Below are 24,192 nucleotides of genomic sequence, written 5' to 3' on the forward strand. Positions count from 1 at the left end.
GGTGGCTGTGGAGGAGGCGGCGCTGCTGGGCCGAGCGCTGGAGGAGGCCTGTGGGGTGACAGGAGCTTCGGTCGCCGTTGCCGCGGCCCCACTGGCTCTTCTGGAAGCTGCGCTGCCTCTGTGTGGATTCCCAAGCGCTGGAGGACTTGTCAGGACCCCGGAGGCAGGGGGTCAGCAGAGGAAGCGAGGGAGCGGTTGGGAGCCGGCTTGCTCCCGTACTCGAACTTGCCAAAGGACGGGACGGGGGAGGCTCTGATCATACCGCCTCCCCCGTGTGTTAGGATTGGGGAACTGCATCTGCAACCTAAAAAAAAAAGACCAGAACGACCTTCCAAGTACACTCAAAACAGAGTTCGATTACATTAAAAGGACAAAGACTCTAAGTGCCTTACCGAAAAATATAAAGAAAAGAGCAAAAAAAAGCCAAAAGCTTTCAGAAATGTTACTTCAACCTCAACACGATCAACAGAGCAAGAAAAAACACAAAAACTGGTAGAGTCTACCGAGATCTCTAATAAAGCACAGCTTTTTGCAGCTCAGTTCTACAAAGTGCCTGCGAAGCAACGCACTTTCAGGAAAATTGTCCCAAAAAAAACGTTATTGTTAACAAGCCTTGCAAACTTCTTCCTCAAAAAAACACTAGCCCACGGGAATAATTCTGAAAAAGACCCCCTGACTCCCCCCACTCATTCCGTCTCAGAGGAACGGACCCAGTCGGGCTCCAAAACCATTGTGGATCCTGATTTAAACCTATCTTTAGGTCCAAGAACACCACTGGATCCTATGCAAGTATCCAATGTCAGACCTCATCCTTTAAGTGAAGGTTGTCTACTTTCAATCCCCTACCTGCCTGAGCAGAAAGGCTCAAATCATCAGAGCACTCCTGGTGCTGACCTACGACCTCAATACAGGAAACAAAAACAAATCAGACTATTTACATCTCAGGAAAACTCGGCACAAACCTTATGCAGACAGAGGGAGGTCATTCTAGGTGGCACAGACAATGGGATAAACACGTCGTTTGTAGAACCAGCAGAAACCTCAAGAGAGTCGATTGACTCAGACAATAACCCAAAAAGAAAAACTCTGGGCAACCGCCCTTAGCTTGAGGCCCAAGAAGAAAACCGGTACTTACCTCGAGATCTCTCTAGTACCCAATCGAACGACCAATTGAATTGAACGATCGATTGACTTCAACCAGACCACCTTCTACAGAATGCCTGGGTATCCTCAACACGGAAGAAACTTACGATCTTAATCAAGGAACGAAAACACCAAGAAAGCGTCTGTCTAGTAAACTTGTGGATTCAACTTCAAACGAGAGCATACAAAAAGCAGACCTATTATCTATAATGTCAAGGGTCACAATAGCCCTCGCGCCATTCTCTAAGTTATACAAAGCAATCCACGAAACTCTGAAGGATCACACCTCATTGGTTGCAGCAATGAACAATAAACTGACATACTGAGAGGGGCGCCTAATGATACCCGACCAAGTAAACGCCAACAACTACCAACAGAAGAAGGCCATAAGTACTCAAACTGAGCATACCGAACCAAAAGACAAAGTCCCCCAAAATAAGTATTCCCAGTGCGAGGAGCCTGTAAACTTTAGAGGCGCAGCCTCTACCACAGAAATGATCCCCTTACCAGTTCAACACTCTCAAATAGGTTCCATCCAAGGAGCCAAAAGAAATGGTAACAACAAAAAGGCGGACCCATTTCTGCCAAACACAACCAAAAAAATCAACTCTAAGGGAGGACGGTCTGAGGCAACACCCTATGAAAAAGGCATTAAAGAATACTCCATCCAGGAAAATCTTAAAACAGCCTCAAGAACCCTGACACCAACAGTTCACCCACAAGCTGTGACTAGTGATGAACTTACATCTAATGCCAAAACTAGTCAACATCAACTAACTATGGTACCGGCCTCGCACGCTCCGACAGAATCTTCCCAAAACCATCAACCCACTGCCCAAACGGCTGACGATGTTAACGCGAACATAGTCGTATTGGCGGTGGACGAAGATTCAGAGTCCTCCGGGGATCTGTTGGACTTATCAGTATACTCGTTTGAGTATTCAGAATCGGAGTCGCAAAAAGCTGATGTTGTAAAGAAAACAGACAAGACGATCTGTACCAATCGGACCCAGCCGATTATAACTTACACTACAACTCCTGTCGTTCCAATCTCGGACGAAACTTTCAGCCAAACACCACCCTTACCCTCTCCCCCGTTCCTAACCCTCTCAGAGAAAAGAAATAAACAGCATCACCATGACACCCAGAACAACACGACTAAAAACATACCAGTGGTCTCTCAGATCCATACAGAGGGGGAAAAATCTCTGAGACAAAGAAAGATTGAAGGAACAACATCAAACGAAAAACAACTTAGAACGAGAAGCCCAGAAGAGAAGGCACGTAGAACACAAACTGTAAACAGGCTACAGGCTCGTAGAGAGAATCGCGACCCGACTTGAACAGAAGATTCACAGCGCCAAAAATAAACCTAGAAAAACAATGAATCAATAACTGATTACGATAACTATAAACCATCACAAGATACAAGATCTGTAAAACTAATAAGAATTCTGGGAAAAGAGAGCAGCTGATTTTAAACCGAAGAGCACTCATCCAACTACTTCACTGCGTACCTTGTCTGAGGTTGATAACCTCAGAGGATATCCAAATAGTAGAATTTGGTGAAAAACATGTGACCGACTCAGTGTACCTCCACATTAACTCAGTAGTAGTAACAATTACCCTTCTGGAAGCCAAGGATAACTTACGAAAACTTGGATTTGATCTTAGACCAACGAACGGTGCTGAACATCTTACTACAAATCGCTCAATGAGAGCTTCACGACCAGTAAGTCCTGATAACTTGACAAAGCCACAACTACAACCGAGGAGAAAGGAGTTAACCACCACAAAAATATCAACATCCTTAAATCGGCACCTTGAGAGAGAACCGAATCAGCCCAAGTCTTTAGTCCCAAATACACAAGCAGTGGCAACACACCAGAGCCCACTTCAGGATCGAGACCGTTACAGAGTACCTCATGGACCGCGACTAAGACTTAAGGTCTCCTATCCGGACAACGCAACAGAAAGAACCACGATCGCCACTTGGGAGAACTCTCCAACTACTAGCGAAAGATCAGAGAAACACCCAAGGAGCAAGTGTTACAAAGAAAATCCGAATCACAAGGCTCAATAGCAATCCAGGAGAACGCAAAGCACAAACCAGAAACAAAAAATGGAGACACATAAAGAAGACAACATTAAAATTAGGATCTTGGAAAACACGTGGGTTTACCCATTTGACTACACCGAGCGACGTGAACTTAGCTTCATTTGACATCTTGTGTTTACAAGAAACGCTGCTGATCCATAAACCTTCACTGGACGGCTATGACACCAGAGCAACCTCAGCAATCAAAGGCGATAAGGGGCGCCCAGTTTCGGGTTTATTAACTGCAATAAAAGCTGGCTCAGGGATCTCTATCCTAAAGGTGCTAGTTGCTGAACTCTTCTTTCTCGTCCTGTTAACAAGCTGGTCACAACCTGTTACATCTATTCAGGGACCAAATACAAACATTCTGATAATTATCAACTGGAATCCTGATCAAATTTCCAACGCTGACTTCATTAAAAAAGTGACCTCAATAATCGATGAGGCTCAAGTAAAATTTGATGTACCACAATTTATCATCTGTGGCGACCTGAACGTGATTTGTGAACGGCGTAACTGGATCACTAACCAGACTGTTAAGAAGGATCGCCGAGAAACAAGAGGAACCCTTTGGTCATCGACAATGTCACCAAGAGACATTGTGTCTGCAGAATCAATTCACCCAAGAACAAGACCATTGTTCCCGACTTGGCAAAGAGGTGATCAAGCAGCCAATTTAGACCACGTTTTCATCTCGAGCGACCTAGGGAGAAAAATCTTAACTCATGAAATCATTAAAACTCAAAACAGCGATCATAACCTAACAACTATATTATTTGCAAACGGAATTGAAAGTCGGCCTCAACAAATGAAACTAGCAGTCGAAACGAACAACAGAGGAAACAGACTCAGATTAAAACCTCAGGAAATCATTTCCTTATGGAATGAGTACACTAAGGCAATGAAAAGTGACCAAGGACCAAATACTGTTGTACAAGTTGATTTTCAACCACTCCTGGAAAAATTTACGACACAAAAAATGGGTTTTAAACCAGGTCACAAATCCCCAAAGCACAGTTATGATGCAGCTCTTGTGGAGAAAAGAAGAGCTCTCCGACAGATCACAAGAATTGTATCAAAAGATAACTCCTCACGTCTGAGAGAACAAGCTAGAGTTGCAAAACAAGTCTATAAAAACTGGATAAGATGTCATAGAAAACTCTTGCTGCAAAATGACGCAGAACAGATGCTAAAGGCTCTAACCAACAAGAACTCAAGAGACTTTTGGCAACTCATCAAACAGAGTGAGGACACTCCGCTCGACATCCAACACAATCCAGTCTCAGAAGAAACATGGAAACAACACTTTCTGACTCTGTTCGGAGGCCAAGATAACACCATGCCGTACCTTTCAACGACACCTGAAGCAACTTGGGACTTAGAACAATCTCTAAAAGACATTGAGTACAAAATCAAAAGGCTAAATCCCTCGAGGGCTCCAGGGCCTGATGGGCTAACTAACGCAATGCTAAAGGAACACCCCCAGGAATGGGCTCACTTCATCAAAGAAGTTTTGGACACGATATGCAAAACCCGACAACTTCCGCGATCTTGGAAGACAGCAACCATTGTGCCAATTTACAAACGGGGCCAAAGAGACGACCCTAAAAACTACTGACCTATTGCACTATTAGATGTCGTAGGGAAAATCTTCGGCACTTTCCTACTGACAAAATTCAACAAATGAACAACTACGCATGGTTGGTATGACCCGTTTCAAACAGGGTTCATTAAGAATATTGGCACATCGGCAAACATCGCATTGCTGAACATTCTCAAAGCCCAAAGCCATCAGTCAGGGACAAGGATCTACATTGCCTTTGTTGACCTTGTTCAGGCATTTGATAGAGTGGACCGTAACCACCTGTGGAAAAAGTTAAGAGACCGGGACTGCCCGGATGGAATACTAGAACCACTGATTCAACTACATTCCAACACATCAGTAACTGTTCATCTAAACAGAGAGGGTTTACGGAGTCACCCAATCCCTACTTTGAGGGGAGTTAAACAGGGCTGTCCTTTGGCCCCTGCAATCTACAATTTCTTTATTGCTGACATCAAGGATCATGAACCTCTACTGTGAACATTCCCACCAACAATCGGGAATTCCAAGATCAACAGATTACTTTACGCAGATGATCTGATCATGATTGACCAGACGCCTATCGGCCTACAAAGGCAGGTGGACAGTTTACAATGTTATTTACATGAAAATGCTCTAGAACTGAATGAAGACAAAACCAAAATCATCTGTCTACAGAGAGCCAAAAAGAAGTTGAACTGCCCAAATTGGTATGTGAACGGGAAAACAATCGAAGAAGTGGACTCCATCAAATACTTGGGTGTTCAGTTCAACAATAGCACAGTAGAAGCCCATGCTCAAGAGCTAGTGACATCTAAAGCCAAGATCCTAGCAGCTCAAGGACGTCAGATGGACACCAAGTTCGGTCGGTTCTCTATGGTTGCCATAGTGAACTTCTACAGAAACAAGGTCATTCCCATTCTAACCTACGGTGCAGAAGGCACGTTCCACATGTCGACCAAACTATGGCCTACTCTAGAAGGATCATTTTGGAGGAAAATACTAAACCTTCAAAACGCTGGAAGTACTACAAGGATCAGAAATGAGGCTTGGCTTATCGTCCCTTTCCTCAATCGTGGAATGGAATGCCTTGAGTCTTTACAGGAAAACAATCCCACCATTCAGTGCACCAGTTTTCAAGATCCTCTACGACAAAATTCATATCGGTAAAAAATAGGTACTGAATACCTGGGTGTCAAATAGAAAGGCAATTCTGACAGAAATCGGCAGCTCTGAGGAAGTCCTAGTAGTAAAGCCCTTGAGAGTAAAAAGAAAAGTACTTGAGCTGGATTGGATCCGAACATCTGAAGAGGCCTCCAAAAGTACCCAGGCAAAAGATCTACCATTGATTGAAATAAAACTGAACCATCGTAGAGGGTACCTGAAGAGATTTCCGGTCAGATCTTTTCGAGATACCTTCCTTCGAATAAGATTGAACTTGCTCAAAATAAACTAAGTAAATTGCATTAAAGGAATATCAAACTCAGGAGAGTGCCGATTCTGCACACAGACTGAAGAAACAGAGTCAATCAAACAACTTCTACTAAGGTGCCCAAAATGGAACACTGAAAGAACTAAATATTTGGCACCGTTAGTAATGAACTTTCCATCTATGAGCAGAGAATCCTTCTGGAAGTCCCCTATCTGCGGAGAAAAGACAAAAAAATTGATCGCAGTAGTTTCTATGATGAACTTACTCCTTCCACCGCTGGAGCAGGAATCCTGATGGACCTAGACAGAAACTCAAAAATAAATTGACTGAAACGGACGAGTAATCCCATAATTTTATAAGTTCTTAATACAATTATGGTTCAGCATCACCAAATCGGAATGGCCACAAAGAATTTCAAAGCCAATGATGTTTTCTTTTTTGTAAAAATGGATTGATTCAATTAAATCAAATACATTTTAAAAAAATTAAAAAAATAAATACTGGGGTGGAGTTGAAGGAATTGCTGGCCCAGGACCCATAGAGACTTGCTAAGAATGCACAGGGTTCAGGAATGAACACTCATAGCCACTGTGAGCCTGTGCCATCATCACAGTCCTAGGGAGATACCTTGCACCAAGCCTAAAGGACTTTTAACACAGTCCAGGACTGGCAGAGTGGCAGAGGGAAGAGTGTAGAATCACAGAAATCCTGGTAAAGCCCGTTGCAGTAGTCCACCATAGGAATTACCAGTCCTCTAGAGACAGTGAGCTGCTGGGGGATGGACAGGAAATGAAGAATGCCTCTGAGGTGGAGCAACTTGCAGGGTGACCTCACAGAGACGTCAGTCATGTGACGATAGAAGGGGACTGTTGAGTGGAAGATCATCACAGGCTATCCGCGACCACAGGTTGGAGCAAGAATAGGGCCAAGAGAGGCTGGACAGAGAGTGTCATGGAAGGAGGGAGCAGGTGTGGTGATGAGGATTGCCTCGGTGTGCAGCACATGGTTTGTATGCAGTCTGCATGACAACAAGCACGTAGCAGTCTAACATCACATGGGTCACACATGGCTGTCATGACAATGTAGCCTGAACTGGCAGACAATCATAACACATCACCCAAGCAACATACACATGGCCTGTACACACACGCATCACCACTCACCGGCCATTCCCTCATACATTGGCAGGTCTCCCAAGCCTTGGATCTGTTCCACTGCAATGAAATCACTAGCGATCTCCTCCTGTCCGGTGAGTTCATCGTCCTCTGGTGGTGACCCACTGCCAGTCACCAGAGTAGAGGCGAACTTTGTAGCCATCCTGTCTTTCGCTCTTTGTTGGAAGTCATTCTAACGCTTCACAACATCACCAGCTGTGCGCCTCTCATAGCCCAAGGCGATAATACGGACCGCAAGGCACTGCCAGTGAGTCATGCGCTGAGCAGGTGTATGTGTGCTCCCTGCCTGCACCAGCATATCACGGCCGTGTTCCAACATGTAGGACTCCTGTGCCGTGTCCGGGGTCTTAGTCTGTACCGCTGGAGCATGCTTCTGCTTCTTGTGAGGTGGTGCAGACCCTGAGTGGCTTTTACCGCTCTGGTCAGTAGGGGTTGGAGTACAGGTGGACTGGCCTATGGAATCAGCCACCAATGTAATTACAGAAGGTCAGCTTGCAAGTATCAGTAGCTGGGTGCTATTGCCAGGACTCTGCGCCACACGTGTCTTGGCCTTAGTGACAAGGGACTTGGCCCCTGAGTCACACTGGGCCAGGACCAATCCAGTCCTGGCTGGGTGACCCTGAGCCAGGGTGCCGGTTGCTACAGCTGCCCCTGCATCTTCCAGACCCTGGCCGGTGTGAACAGCAGATGACACTGCTGCTCCAGATCCCCGGGTGCCGGTGCCTGGAACTTGCACCACACATGTCTTGGCCTTTGGGACATGGAAATCGGCCATTGAGTCACCCTGTCCCTGTGCTGGGACTACTACCGTCCGGGCTGGCTGACCCTGAGCCTGGGAAGTGATAGCCGCAGCTGCCCCTGCAACTTCCACACCCTGGCTGCTCTGGACAGCAGATGGTACTGCTTGTCCGGGACCACAGGTGCTGGGTATGTCAGCAGCTGCTGCATCTCCCTGCCCTGGTTGGGTGTGGGGCATAGTTATCCCTGCATGGGCCTGGACACCTTGCCCACGTGGACCACCTTGGCCACCCTGACCATGTCGCCCACCTTGGCCACCTCTGGCAAGTCGGCCACCTTTGCCTCCCTTCCCACTTGTTGCCCTCCCAGTCATGGCACTGATGGACTAGCGCAATGGGTGGTGCAGCCAACAATTGTCCTGGGCAATTGGAGTGAGGGGGCAGAGTACGTGATGGAAAACGTACCACTGTGTTCCAGAACGGCTCTATGTGACCCCTAGTGAAAAAATAACAGGTCGCGCAACGCTTAAGCACCCGAAAAACAAGAATCAACGTGTACGCTACCCCTCGGTAGCCCACCTGTGAGTAAAAAACATCCTGCAGTACATTGAGTCACCCAGCAGCACAAAAAATGCATACGCGAGAAACACGTAGGCTACTATGACCTTGAAAATGGTGTACGTGACACAAAGGGGCAACCACAGTGGGAAAAACGCATGCACGACTCACTGTCTGTCTCGTAGAAAGAAAAAAAAAAAAGAATCACACGCGTGTGTGCGCGTGGGCAACTCTCCTCCCAAAACAAAAAGTACGCACTGCCACAGTAGGGAACTATTAGCGTGTGAACCCACAAATATATGAAGTTCACGCGTCCGTTGTTACGCTCACCTGGCTCCCACAGGGGCATCGGTCAGACCTGGACTGCTGCGGCCTCCACCCACGTGATTCGTAGTGCAGCGATGAATGACTGGAACTGCCCTCCAATTCTTGTTTGCTTGACTCGTAGCAATATGCTCCTACAAGTGGAGAGATGGATTTAGCCACTTGTGGATTCAAGTGATAGCACCCCCACTGTCCTCCCCTCCTATCACCACTGAAGTGCCCTCTCAGCAATCTCACCTTATATTCTTGAAGGATGAGCCCTCCATCCTGCGAAGTACGCAGGGGCGCGTTGATGACCAGTTACTTCACTGGCCTGAAGATATTGGAAGAGGTTTAGACGAATCCTGACTCAAAAAGGTCCTGGCGAAGAGCCGTAGGTATATAGTTTGTAAGAGTTCAAAATGTCTGGAATTCACTCCTGTCCAAATCCTATTTTATCTTGCAGCTTTTACCCAATAAGAAGATTGACAACTGAAAGAGCTCCGGTAAAAGTCTGTGTTACCCAACACTGTCCGGTAAATAATGCCCAGGGTTAAACTTGCTGCTTTCTCCATTTCTCACAGGTGCAGCATAAGAAGAGGTGGCGTGCTGATGAATAATACCTCCGGCGGTAAAATCAGGTAAGCATATGGCGGCTAAAGAGATTGTCTCTGTCTGTTCTCTCTGCTCACCTTGTTGTTTCTTGTCCCCCCTTAGGTACCGGAATTCTGGAATGTAAAGATGGAGACAGCGCCGGATCGAAGAGATGCTGCGTGGAACGGTGAGTATGGCGCGGCGGTGCTGATGGCGATGCGACGCGTTTAAAACAAAGTCTTTCCTCAGGTTTGAAGATGCGATGAATCCGGGATCAGGTAAGAAATCAGGTAATATTCTTGTTCTAACCTTTGCTTCTTTCCTTCTTTCTAGGTGCTCCAGGTTCGAGGCGGGCGTGGCAGAAGGCTGGATGCTGCTGCTGGCACGGTGAAGGTTACGCTGCTGGATGCAGAATAACGCGAAGCGTGTGCTGCTCTTCGGGCGTGGTTTAAATAGCCTTCAAAGTAGTCCCAGGTAGGTATTCCTCCCCGACCACACCCGAGTAACAAAATAGTCCCTAAGGTAAAGTAGTCCCTTCCAGACCTCACATGGGCTTGGATCTTCTTGCAGCATGGTCTGCATCAGGTAAGTGTGCACTTATGAGCCTGGCGCCTATGGCGCCAGGACTGATGTCCCATATGAGCCTGGCGCCATTGGCGCCAGGACTGAACCCAAACAGCCCCTAGCAGGGGTTGCTGGGTTTTCTCAAGGCAACATGATGCCTGCTCCCGGGGCTGATGGACGTGGTCTGGATGCCCGGGGGTATGCATCATGACATCTGTCCCCACGAAAAGCACATACAGTGCACTATTGTCCTATGCAGACCTTTAACCCGATACTGAACTACAACGGCCTTATGTCTGGCATGCCTCCTGTACAGATGTCTGTGTGCATGTCCCTGACAGTGCTGCATGTGAGTCCATTCAAGCGTGTCCCACATCGATGGTGTGTGTTGCAATGCGTGAAGCGCACCGGCATGTAACGATGCGCACATATTTGTATACCTGTGTCTGGTCTGGAGCATGCGAGAGGTGTGACACATGGGTGCTTATGTCACCATCATGGACATGCACAGTGTACATGTGCGTGTGTCTGAGTAGTGAGTGTGTGACTGCCCAACACTCCGCATGTATGTTACTTGAGTTCTTGATTTGTGATTGCCTCCCGCTGCCAATTTGCCCTTGAGTGCACTGCGACGTGATAGCTTCATGGCCTGCCTCATGACTGTCAGGTGATGTGTGTGATCTCAATACACAATTATGATCTTGTGTCAGTGCCTTGTCCATGGATGTGAATGTCTGTTGTGAATGACAGACATGTTTGTGAATGGCACTTCCCTGTGTGTATTGGTGGGTGATGATGGTTGTGACCTTTGACAGTGCCACTGATGTACATTTTCATTGTGAAAAACACACATACCCACATATGGTCAGTAGCCTGATGTTTGTGTTCTATGTTTCCACAGCAACAATGGAAGAAGAGGGCAGAGAAGGCGGTGTGGAGCACCGCAGCAGGGATGCCTTGACCAGGCACAGATGCAGGGCCCAGTCCTCCTCCCAGGTACTGTTATCTTCCGCGAGCGAGGAGACTGGTGCCGTGTCCACGACAACGGCTGCAGCTGCTGAGGGGAGGCCCAAGAGGGTGAAGTTGTTGTGGGCACCTCGGCAGCAGGAGGGACAGGTGAGCCCACACAGGGGCAATCCGATGCGGATGACAGTGGGGAGACATCCAGTTTGGTGGTGGTGGAAGAGGCCACATAGCCCAGCACATGGGGTCCGGCAGGGGTAATGAGGTAGGTGTGACTGGTGCAGTCCAGGATCAGGGGCCAGAGGCAGTGCAGGTCACCGTGGAGGGTTCTGTAACTGATCTTGTCCCTGCATTTGCAACTGCACCAGTATGCACCTGCGGGCATGCCTCATGCCGGACCCATCCACATGTGGCGGATGTATCCAGGCAAATGGATCTTCCACTACCTGCGGATGAAGCAATTTGTGGCAGGGTGGAACCGTTGCTAGCCGGTATTGCGAGGCGTACAGCCAGCATTCGTAATGATGTGCAGGCTTCCAATCGGGGGCTTGCACATCATCAAGATGAGGTCTGTTGCCTCATTAACTGGCTAGCTCAGTTCCTGATCACGAATCTGGTATGTGTGGTGGCCACTGCTGCAACCCCCCTCCTCCTTTTCCTCTTCTGTGCGTTAGTCATCCTCCCTGCCGTCTTCCGCCCCAGATACCAACAGGGCCCCCTGTGTTTCTGTCCCAACCCTGGCAGCCCGTCTGGTGGAGATCACATCCCTGCCACAGTCGGGAGTCGAAGGAGGATCAGCAGAGGTTGTCACCGCAGCGACAGGAGGTATGGCAAGGGAGGAAGTACAGGCACCAAGCAGCAGGACACGTGCACGACGGCCCCGGGTGGTTTCATCATCCTGGAGGCTGTCCTTGTGGCGCAGGCACAAGGCATTTTGGCAGCAGCAGGCTCAGGGTAGGATACAACAGGACTCGGGGCGTTCATAATCAGAGGGGCAGGTATGGGCCATCGGGCAGGAGGCAAACGTGGACCTTACGACAAGGATGTCTTCCGTGTTGGAGCGTTTGGGCCAGCAAATCGGGGCAGAGCGGCAGCTGGCACAGGAGGCACACTTCACCATGGCCAGGGCGGAGAATTCACTGTGTCGGGCAGAGAGGCGGGCGGAGGTCCTCGAGGAGACTAGCAGGGAGTTCATCATCCTGGAGGCTGTCCTTGTGGCGCAAGCACAAGGCATTTTGGCAGCAGCAGGCTCAGGGTAGGATACAACAGGACTCGGGGCGTTCATCATCAGAGGGGCAGGTATGGGCCATCGGGCAGGAGGCAAACGTGGACCTTACAACAAGGATGTCTTCCGTGTTGGAGCGTTTGGGCCGGCAGAGCGCCAGCTGGCACAGGAGGTGCACTTCACCATGGCCAGGGCGGAGAATTCACTGCGTCGAGCAGAGAGGCGGGCGGAGGTCCTCGAGGAGACTAGCAGGGAGTTCGAGAGGAGCATGGAGGAGTCCCTGCAAGCCCTCGAGGGGGAAGCCGAGGCACGCCTACTGGAAGTGGACACAGAGTTCGATGATGCCCTGGCAGAGACTATGAGAGAGCATGGTGAGGAGATGGACTAGCCCGCTGCCTTTGTATACAGTTCTTCAGGAGTAGGTTTCATTTGTTTTTTCTTTTTATTTGGAGTTCCTTGACTTTGCTCCGCATCTTGTATATAGTTATTTTTGTATTGTATTTTTAGGATTTTTCTACATGTTCTGGGACCATGGACCCTGGATCTTTGTAAATATTTGGATTTTAATAAGAACAGTTTTTTAACCATGAAGGAATGGTTTTCACATGATATGTGATTTCATTTGCACATACGTTAATGGATAAGGACCACATTTTTGACTCTTTCATTTTTTACATCACATTGATTTTGGTTTCACTTTGTTTTGGTTTTTGATTTGGTTCATGCATGTTTAATTTGATGTTATTACACTGTGTGACTTAGATGCATATTTTTTAATATAATTTTTTAACATTGAAATCGAAGTGGTGTCTGGTCTCAACGGTTAGGTGCATGTTTCACTCCTCCATGACTCATTGCATGTTCCTGCTGTTCACCAATGTTGTTCATGTGCGTGCACACATGCATGCATGTGTGATGTTAGGATTCACATGACATGGGGCATGTATTAGGGAGCATGATCAATGGATGGGTGTTGAGGTGCACCAGGGGGGTGCAGCGTGTGGTGGCCTTTTAGTTGGCATGTGCTGTGCGATTGTATGTTGGTCAAATGTGTTTTGGGGTCAGGCGGGGGCGTGTGGCGGGGCCTGCCTGCCTGCAAGTTGCCGTCACAGGTGGGGACATGTTGTGGCCCTGCCTGCAGGTTGACATCACTGGTGGGGTGTGGGGACATGAGGCGGGGCTTGTCTGCAGGTTGCCATCACAGGTGGGGGGTGGGGACATGAGGCAGGGCATGTTCACAGGGGATGGTGGGGGTTCCATGTGGTGTGGGCTGCCTGCGGGGTATATTTCCAGGTGATGGGGGGGCCATGTGGTGTGGGCTGCCTGCGGGGTATGGTCCACTGCTGGGGTCTGTCTGTCCCGTGAGGAGGTGTCTGCTTCCAGGGGAGTTGTGTGTGTATCGCGGTGTATACACGGTCCTTCCCACGTGATTTGGCTGGTGCGAACGGGGTACGGGATTTTGCTGGGGCGCGGACGGGGTATGCACGTGCCTTCCCATGTAATTTGGCTGGTGCGAGCAGGATACGCGATTTTGCTGGGGTGCGGATGGGGTACGCGCAGGCCTTCCCATGCGATTTGGCTGGTGCAAGCAGGTTATGCTCTGATTTTTCACACGGGGGAGCTGTGTGCTGGGCCATGGAGGGCGCAGGGCCTTGCGCTGTATTGGGCATTTCACTGGCTTTTTCCTGCGCATTGGGGCGTGTTGGGGGCGTTACTGGCACTGCTTGGTGTTTATTGCGCCACAGCGTCTGATGCCTCGGAAAATCCATGAATACGCGTGCTGTGCAATTGCTGGTTTGCGCCACAGCTGGCGCATGTGTGTCGCACGCTCCTTCTCGGCGCGCAGCACTTGCACTGCTTCTGTGCTGGATTCTATGAATTGGGCCCTGAATCTGAAGATTTAGCAACATTTGTAAATGATGTTTTCACGATCGTGCATATACTCTGATATATAAGTTATAATTATTATCAGTAGGTTATGGTTGTACTGTATTTATCACAGTTTGTACAGTCCAGTGTGAAACGCATGAATTAATGTCCAAACACACACACTTTAATATTGCGACCATACTGTTTTGGAAAACATGTACACAATACATGTTTGAAATTTAAAGCCTTACACTGTAACAGATTTTGGATTGAACTGTTTTTTAAATTTAGTATTATTCAAGAAAAGCACAAGTGGCAAATACTTACAGTAAATTGTTTCTATCCTGCAAACTTTCAGAAACGCACATGCAGTTTGTTTTAAGATGTAGCTTAAAATAAAAAAGGGACCATCATTGAACCATGTGATAGTTCACGTTAAAAGTAGAATTTAAACGGTTTCATAACTTGCGACATAGTGGTGTAATGGTTAACGAGCTAGGCCCGATATCACAAAGTCTTGAGTTCGAATCGGCGTGGAGTCTTTCAGTTTTTTATTTTTTTAATTTTGTATCGGTTTATACAAACCTTTAAAATAATACAACCAATACACACAAACAGAACAGAACAATTTTAACATCAACAGTCCCCTAATACACCCCTCCATCAGTCCTTTATGTCACATAGATTGTTTTCATTGTCCATCAAGTAAAGCCATACTTAAACGATTTTCAATTATTGCTAAAAAACAAGTTAAAGGCAGTAATAATTTCATGTCTACTCCCTGAAACATGTAGACCCACCAATCGTCTGCACAGAGGGAGGGGTGATTTAGGCTCCAAGGTCTCAGATGGATTGTTCTTTCTGATCGAAGTTTAGTGCAGAATAAGACTAAATGCTTAAGGGTTTCCTTGTCTTGTCTGCAATCTGCACATTGGGTTTAAATTTATGTTACATTTCCATACGCGTAATCGCTCCTTGGTTTTGAACATGTTTAAATGCAACATCATGAACAGCTTTGTGCTTGAGGATCTGGAAACAGCTCAATATAGCGTTGTGGGCTATTGAATGCCCGTGTTTCTAGAGGCACATCACTCATCATTCTTGCGGCTGCTCTTTGTGTGCAAGTTTGGTCCCAGTCAGCACGCCAGATTTTTAATTTTGCTGCATTCGGGTTGACATGAAGCATGTTCAAGCTGATTTTGTGTTCTTCCAGTATCCCTTTGCATCTCTTGATCCAGAGCGACACAATGCTCGAGATTGCCGGTGTTGCACAATGGAACATGTCAAATTGTGGTATTTGTGCATGAAGGCGAGTTTTACGATACAAACCCAGCAAACTCCAGCAAATCCTTGTGTGAATCGATATGAGTGATAGCTCGTATCTTACATAAGCAGTCATGGATCCGTTTGGGAGAGCCAATGCCTTGGTCCAGAAACAGTTCTCTAATGACGACCATACTTCGTAGGAGCAGCCCAATGCGTTTTCTGCTCCATATATCAAGACTGGGATAACTTTTTGTTGGTAAAATTCTAGCAGCGGTTTTAGTGAAAATTTCTTTTGGATGATCACAGCTTGGCTCGCCAGTTGTCTGCATTTCTTTTGGGTTTCAGCAATCCATGAGCCTTCATTGATGGATGAATTTATTAACATTCCAAGATATTTTACAGTTTGTGATATCTGGACTGATTCTTCACCTAGGAACCATTTCAATTTCTTCGCATTCCACGAATTTCCGCCGTTCAAGTTCTTGAGCACAAGAATTTCGCATTTTTTTGTATTTATTAAGAGTTAGTTGTCTGCTACGTATTGATAGACAGCGTTTAGTTTTCTTTGGAGGCCGACCGGTGTTACGTCCATTAGGACCAAGTCATCGGCGTAAAGTAGCCAACTTAGGTGTGAATTAGCTACTTTTGGTGGAAATGAGTTTACTGTGTCAATTGTTAGACCTATGTCCGATATAAACAGACTGAATATTGCAGCAGCCAAAGGACAGCCTTGCTTTACACCCTTAAAAGTTTGGGGACATGAGGCGATCAAGACGGATTTTAATTGAGGTGTCGGTGTGGAGTTCTCGAATGGCTGCTGTTAGGTCTGCCGGGCAACCCCATTTTCGCAGTTTGTCCCACAAAAGTGACCTGTCGATGGTGTCGAAAGCATACGAGAAGTCAACGAAGGCTAGGTAAACCATAGTGTTTGATTTTACCGCCTCCATTTTATCAAATTCAGTACTAACAGATTTAGCAAGCAGCCCACCTGTTTTACGAACCCTGATTGCCTTTTGTCTACATGGTTTGATTTGACTGCCCAGGTCACACGTTTTTGTTGTAGCATTGTGGCGTAGATCTTACCTAATACGTCCAACAATGCGACTGGCTGGTAGTTTTTAGGGCTTGTTCTGTCACCCTTCTTGAATATCGGAACGATGACTGCAGACTTCCAGGATTTTGGGGTTCGGCAACTCTTGTTTATTCTGTCGAATAAAGATACGCATAAGTCTCCCCATGAGTTTGGATGCTGTTTGATGGTATAGTTAGTAAGACCATCCGGACCCGGGGCGCGCAAACTTTTTGCGTTCTTGATTATAGTCACAATGTCGTCCTTCAAAAAGGTCAAGACCCATGGTTTAGGAGATGCGTCTGCACACCCACTCGATTGCTCGTTTGCTTTATATAGGTGTTCGAAATGGGTTATCCAAGATGATTCTGAGACCATACTTGCGTGTAAAGCTGTTTGAGGAGCTTGTGTGTTGTTAACAAGACTCCAAAAATCCCTCGTGTTTTTATTTTTCAGTGTCGTTCGCATTTGTTCCGCGTCGTTTTGTATCATGAAGTGCTTGTGTAGCTTTAACCAGTTTTTATATCTTTGCTTCACAGCCTTTGTTGCCTGATTACGATCGTCAGCACCTAAGGACTTAGCTCTCCTAAGCGCACCCTGCATCAATCACTTTTGTTTCAGTATCTCGAGGTCAAAGCAATGTACGCGAGTCAAGTTAGAGTGCCTTAGGCTGACCTTTTTTGATTTAAATTGAGTCAATACCTGGTCGTATTTGAGATTTGTACTAAGTTGACAATACTGATTTGTCAAGGTGTTAACTTCATGGTAGTCTAATCTTAAGCGTACTCTATTAGATTCGACCAGGATTTTATAAGCCCACGTTGAAGTTTGAACATTTGCTGTTGGTAAGAATTTCATTAACAACATATCGTGGTCGCTTTTCGGTGTTCTGCAGACTTTCAGAGATTTCATTCTTGGATGTAGAGCTTCAGACACAAAAATATAGTCTATAGTAGAAGACAAGTCCTCTCGGTGTCACGTGGGTGCTGATGGTATGTCTTCTCGAGTGGATCCATTCAGTATTTGCATATTGTGTAAACTCATCTCCTTACTTCAAGCCTCTGTCAAGGTTTTTTGTTCCATTTTTGAAGGCTTGAAAAGGTTGATATTTAGGTCACTGCAGATGATTATATTTGCCCATCCTGAGGCTTCCAACCAACGGCCAAGTAGTTCTGATACCTGATCAATGTAATCTAGCCTTCCTGCTCTTAGGTGGTTCAAATACAAGTTTAGTATTGTGATCTGTTCAGTACTATGCTTGTGTGGTCTCAACATTTCAGTGGAGGTCTCTTGAATGTAAGGAGAGTGGTTAATCGAGGTTTTAATCCGCCAGCCAGAGGTTCTTCTGACCATAGTTATCAGACCTGCCATTGGTCGTCCTTTTTGTGATTTTATAGCTGGATGTAAGGCGACCTCAAACTCATTTACTACCGGCATGTCACTTAACCATGTTTCTTGAAGACATGCAATATGGAGACCATCCAGCCAGTTTGAGTTAAATAAGTGTGTGAAGCCGCGTGTGTTCCAAGATTGAGGTTTTGGTGTTTTTAGCGCAATCTCCTTATTACTTTCAGAGCTTCCATTACCTTTTATTGTAATTCTTATTTGCGGATTTGGACCATCAAGTACACCTACATAATCACCCATAGGCGATTGCGGGGTTATTGTAGAAGGCTGTGGTTTTTCACGATTATTAACCATTTCGTGAGACTTCCCCGAGTGCCCTTTTGAGTCTAACCTATTTGACCCCTGAATTGTCCAGCTGCCGGACATGGGTTCATGGTCGCCAACTTCTGAGATTCTGTTTTTCTGTTCATAGGTAGATTTAACGTCTCAGGGGCTGTAAACTTAAAGACACCAAAACCTAGTGAAAACAAGGCTACATTAGCCTCTAATATTGTTGATGCGATTAAAGAGGAAGTTACGTGAAGGACCACCTTGTCGTTCTTCTCTTCGTCTGGAAACTTTTTTTAAGTCATTTGAGCTTATCGCACGTAGGCTTGGTACCAGATGGAGTAACTTAATTAGGTTGCCTCGATTTAAGATCAGATTGTCATTAGACTCCAGTCTCTCGATTTATTACTTATGGACCAAGCTCTTGTTGCTGTCCATCCCAAGAAAGCTTACTTTGGTCTTTTCAGTGCTTCTCTCTGCGGCGGTTCCAATCACTTTCGTTCTTTTATTGCCAAATGTCCGGATGCTGGCAGGTGTGACAGGCTGATCACGTGAATCATTAGCGTTGGCCAGTTTGTCTAGATGACGAAAGTTAGGCCGTGAGCTACTAGCTTGAAGGTTGACCATTGTCTGCTTTCTTTTCTCATCCATTGTCATGAACACCGGACTAAGTGAAGATTGAGGCTGTGCTTTGGCTGTGTCCATTTCTACAATAATGGGACAGATTCTTTCGTGTGTCGCTCTTTCTGTAGCGGGGGCTCGAGAACACCCCTTATCAATTTGCCCTTCGCTCAAGGCAAATTTGTCTAGATCTGCTTTGTCTTCCGGAATGGGTTTTGTGGCCTCACTTGGACTGGGCACGAAAATGATTTGATCCTTCATGTTTTTAATATTCTTGCATGAATTCATTGATTCGTCTAGGTCTACATACTCCGGGTCATCATATGTTGACAGATCTAAAAGCTCAGGTGATATGTCATTCAATGCGCTTACAGGATTTGCTAAGTGATGCTTTGAGGAGGTTGGGCCCAAAAGGTTGCCTTGAGTTTGATTCTTGTTAGGTGGTGTAATGCCTGCAGTTGGGTTGTTAATGTCGTTTTGGACCACTTTTATATTGCTGAGGAACTTCTGTGCTCCGTTTAGTGTGTTGTTCTTCCTCGCCTTTAGATTTTTCGATTTCTTAGTGATTTTCTTAACAGTTTGTTGTGTTTGAATTTGAGTTTTGTCCACATTACTTGAGTTTTGTGACCTACCGCTGAAGATTGAAAAGGTGTTTTGCTGCGCCAATATAGGAGGTGTTGGATCTTAGCTTAATGCCTCCTCAGTTTGTGGGCTCGCTCTTGAGGTTGTAGCTGTTTGGTTATCAAGACGTGCTTAGTTAGCATTGCTTCTCGTTTGTTCAAATGCAGTATGAAATGAAATGTCCGCAATGTTTGAACTGACATTTGTCGCCGCAGTTTGGAGTCCCATCTTGGTCAATAACTGCGTGTTCTTGCTTGCTGAAACCTCTGGGGCCAAATTTTCCTTGCTCGCCTCAAGTCGCGCCACATTATGTTCTAACGGATGACTCCCCAGGTTTACCACCTCTGAATGTTGAATTTCCTGCAGGCTAGCCTCCCCAAATTTGTCGTGATGGCTTTGTTGTGACAGAATTTTCTCTTAATCGCCTTGAGATCTTTTATCAGTGATTGTTGAAGCACTTTCATTCTTGGTGTCCCCTGGTTGTCTTGACCCGGTTGTTCGTATTCCATCGTGTTTAAATAGTGCCAGTGCTTCTCTGGTCACTTCAGCAAACAGCTTTTTATCCATTGAGTCACTTTTTCTGTCGTCACTTGGTGATTTGAAGGCTGTGTCGACTCTTTTAATACCTTCATATTGCTCTATGTAAGAACGGTCACAAGTTTTTTCTAGTTGAATCAGTTTAGAGTTCATCAGAGCCACTACATGAAGGGGGCTAAAAAGATCGCCATGGACGAAATTAGTAGGCCTTGGAGCTAAGTTGAAGGCATCATAGGGGGCACCTCAGTAATAGACCCGTGATTCTGTTGATTGTGAGCCTTACTTGATGGACGCGCTTTGTTGCGCCGAATTTTGGGAAAAGGGCATTCCATCAAGGATGAATCCAAAGTTCCTCGTACGATGAGGCTTCATTTCAGGATAATGAATCTGTGTCTTTGGGCTCTTTCCTGCTCACAGATGGGAGTCTTTATTGGGAATTCAAATGTATGCCAGATAAATCATGCAAGGGTTCCCCATTATATGAGTGGTCAAGTGTTTTTGCTCGTTTATAGGATACTTTTGGCCATATGTCCTCATTGGCGCCCATTAATTGTGTGTTATTTCGTTTTAGTGAAGTTTTATGGTGGGAGTCAGCGGGTGGTATGATACCTTTATTCATGTTTTCAAAGCAGGCTTTGTTCATAAGAACTAGGTTGTGTAATACGTTGTTAACAACGTCCAGGGAATCTCTCACCAGGTTGTTTGTATCTCTTAATGGCAGTTCCATCACACTGACATTAGGAGAAGCAATAGCCTCGTCACACCTAAAGGCAGGCTCATGATATGTGGATTCCGGTCTCAGACCAGGTGGACAAAACACATTATCATAATATGCCTCAATAGACAGATTAGTTGCCATGCCGACCGGCGAGTTCGCGCCGATCAGTGTGTCGGCATCAATTGTCCCGATTATGCCTAATTCACAAACATTCAATACTCGCGTAGGCTAGCAGGGGTTATCAGTTTGGACGAGCGCGTCTGCACTGCGCACCTCCAGGGGTTTGCCTTTCTCACCCCTTGGAGTCACACTCCCGAGGAACTGCGCAAGATCATTGCCCTCGCCCTCCCCCACCTCGTCACTGCGGCCGCACATCATCACACTCTGAGCGGCGGCCACGCGTTGCACGTCATGCAGCACCAAGCTCCGCCCTCCCCCAAGACTCCACAAACACTGCTCGCTCTCTCGTCACAGCCAAAAAGTGGGTGAGTACAAGTCGGGCTTTTAGCGGAAGGGTGTTCCTGGGAATTAGCATCAACCTTGACCGCCATAGTCAATTTTGTAGAGTTGGAAGGATTTAAAGAGGACGAGTTTAACACGATTGTTAATGGTGCAGCCTTCACTTGTGGCTGCCTCGCCGTCATCCACCCTAGCGATACTGTGATCGAGACAAACAGTTTCTGCTGAAGGCAAAGGACTGCCTAGTCTAAATCCTCCATGACAGAATTACATGAGAAGTAACGACTTACTTTTGAGGTCGTGTGCGGTCGTTGTGGGGCTGCAGAGTCAGCAACTCCCCCCGCATGATCGCGTCGTTTCTGTGCCCGCGTCCTCAGTGCTGGTGAGGGTAGATCCAACATCAGTGCAGCTCCTCTGCTCGCCCATTCGCCAAACAGCACAAAGTCCTCAGCCCTTTCCACCTCAGGGCTTCACGCCGCAAGGGCAACAGAGGCGGCCTTAAATAGTCAGTAGTCAGCTGACCCAGATGACTGGGCTGACTGTTACTTAAAGGCACACGCACATCTGTTGATTGTGGGCTGTTTCTCCTAGCTCCTCCTTGACACATTCGGCTCCTACCCCTACTGAAACCCAATGCTAGCGGGTCTCACAAGGACTTTAAATGTGTGATTGATAATGAAAGCAATACAATGCCTCAGTTTAGCCTTCTCTTCCACACATTGCAAAGGGGTAGATGAACAATCGCTCCCCGGGGAATAATCGCCCCCATGCAAGAGAAAAAAGAACCGAACTGTTATGCTGGTAATTCGTACCCATATGCGTCTGTCTGCATAAAACACATATCCCCATCTGCTGCACATACCAAATCCTCAAACCCCCGCCACCCTCCAGCGGGGAGGATAACTAACCGTTTGCTGTACTGTTCACTGGTACAGTGGAAGTCCCATTGGGACGGGAGGAACGCACTGTGCCCAGCCCCACTCCATAAAACACATCTCCCACGGGCAAATCGCACATCTGAATGAGAAAAGCCCAAAAAGAACTGAATCCACCTGTACTCTAAGAAAATCTCAACTGATGCACATTACAAACCGCAAAATATATAGAAATACCCCCTCCCCAAAATTGTCTCACCCCTTTGATACACATTACATATCCTCAAAAAACACTGAAATAACAGTGTTCTTTGCAACGGAGGAATCGCTCCGCAACTCCTTCCCTTTCCTCTCATGCAAAATAGATGATGAACTGAACTGAACGCTTAAACCCACGTGATGAGGCGGACGTTGAAACCCATGTGATGCAGAGCAGCCCACGTGATGAAGTGGAGGCGCGCGTTGCTAGGGTCCGTTTCTCGAATGGGAACTAGAAAACTACCCTTTATGAAACGCGCATGTCCAGTTTCCAGGCAGCATCAGGTGAGTACATGCGATTCAGTTCTTTTAGTGAATTTTATATGCATTTCTTTTAGCATCTATCAGCTTAGACGTTCTCACCCCTTTGTTCTATTGTTATGAGGAGCACTTTTGCAACCTCTAGGAATGCACGTTGAAGCTGTAATTCCTTGTATTGTACTTATAACATGTCGAAATTAAATATTGTAAGTACATGATTTTCTAAACATCTGGTTTTGAAATTATACGGGGCAGCCTGTTGGTATTATAGACACAATAGCTGCTGCGAAGCTCATTTACGGTAGGGTAAAGGCTCTGCAAGCAGACGCAGTAATTGCTGTGCAGCTACTACACAGGCCGTGCTCTGGTGTAAGTGACTATATATATAATAATACCTGCGCAGACTAATGCCCGCAGACGCAGTAACTGGTGTGCAGCTGCTACACACACCGTGCTCTGGTGCAAGTGTCTACATATATAAGCCTGCAGAGGCAGTAACCGCTGTGCAGCTACTACACAGACCCTGCTCTGGTGTAAGTGTCTGTCACAAAGTATGTAGGGGTGATGGAGTTCTTTCTGTGAATTGTTTGCCTATTCTGTGGTGTAGGAGTTTTTTTAAATTTACTTTTTTATTATATTTTGTTTTTGCTTTGAGGACTGTTGCTTTGTACAGTTTGAGTTGTCTTTGGTATTTTATTTAGTCTTGTCTGGTGTATTGTTCTTTCAATTTTGTTTCCATGTTGCAGTTGTTTTTTTGGGGGTGTTTTTTCAGTTCTTCTGTGAACCTTTTTGCTGCCAGTTTTTGTTGGTGTTGCTTTGAATGTTTTACCTGGTGCTAATTGGTTAATGGCCTTGGTGATCCAATTGTTGAGTGTGTCTTCTGTTGTATCTATGTTTGTATCGGTGGGATCTCTTTCACCTAGGTTGTTGTGGTGGGTTGATAGCATGGCGGCCTCGTCTGCTTGTTTTGTTGCAAAGTTGGGGTTGTAAGAAGATGGTTTGTAGATCAGTAGGAATACTATGTTGGATGGGTCGTTGAGTTCTATCTTGATTTGGAGGGATTCATAGTCTTCTGGGTTGGTTGTGATGATTCGAAATGCACAGGTTTGTTTTTTGTGTATAATTGCGATTCTGCCTCCTCTTCGTTTTTCTCTGTTGGTGTGTATTAATTTATAATTTTCGTGTATTGCTTCGTTCGCGATGGCTTTATAGTTATCCGATAGCCAGGTTTCAGTAAGGAAGAGCACATCTGTGCCTCCTTCACTTAGGTCATTGATTTCTGTTGATGGGTTTGCCATGGATCTAATGTTGAGGAGGCTGCAGTGTAGTTTGCTGGATTTACCTTTTGTGTTGTTGTTAGTATTGTTTGTTTTGACCGGTGTGTTGTTGGTTGGGTTTCCGTTCCAGGTGGGTTTTTCCCGGTTGGGTCTTTTGGGTGGGGTGGTTCTTTGTTGGTCAGTCTCTTTGTCGAGTAGACCGATAAGGTTTATGGTGGGGTTGGTTCATTTCCCGGTGGTAAATAGGGTGGCTACCCCTCTGTTGTTCCAGCCTTGGTGATATAGGGGGTGTAGAGTGAGTGTGATGGTTTAC

The 24,192-nt window shown here is 46.4% G+C and overlaps 2 protein-coding genes across 5 annotated transcripts in view; one reads left to right on the forward strand and one right to left on the reverse strand.

Moving 5' to 3' along the window:
- The window catches only part of LOC138570904 (uncharacterized), a 125,449-nt gene extending 103,005 nt beyond the window's left edge, over nt 1-22,444 (reverse strand). The window contains exon 1 of one of the 2 annotated variants that reach the window (XM_069649155.1): nt 22,343-22,444. Coding sequence is in view for 1 of the 2 variants with exons in the window: in XM_069649154.1 (XP_069505255.1) it covers nt 21,499-21,554 (56 nt within the window). In the remaining variant the exon portion in view is untranslated. Of the gene's footprint in view, nt 1-21,498 lie in introns of both variants that reach the window. The other variant, XM_069649154.1, reaches the window with a different exon arrangement.
- Nucleotides 1-24,192, forward strand: part of LOC138570930 (SURP and G-patch domain-containing protein 2-like) — a 906,804-nt gene that overhangs the window by 130,908 nt on the left and 751,704 nt on the right. For 2 of the 3 annotated variants that reach the window (XM_069649157.1, XM_069649159.1), the window contains exon 1: nt 22,540-22,626. The exons of the other annotated variant lie outside the window; for it this stretch is intronic. The gene's annotated coding sequence lies outside the window, so the exon portion shown is untranslated. Of the gene's footprint in view, nt 1-22,539; nt 22,627-24,192 lie in introns of those variants that run through there. 3 annotated transcript variants of the gene reach the window in all.

Source organism: Ambystoma mexicanum, chromosome 1p (genome assembly GCF_040938575.1).
Source record: "Ambystoma mexicanum isolate Mex_15411 chromosome 1p, UKY_AmexF1_1, whole genome shotgun sequence".
Lineage (NCBI taxonomy): Eukaryota > Metazoa > Chordata > Amphibia > Caudata > Ambystomatidae > Ambystoma > Ambystoma mexicanum.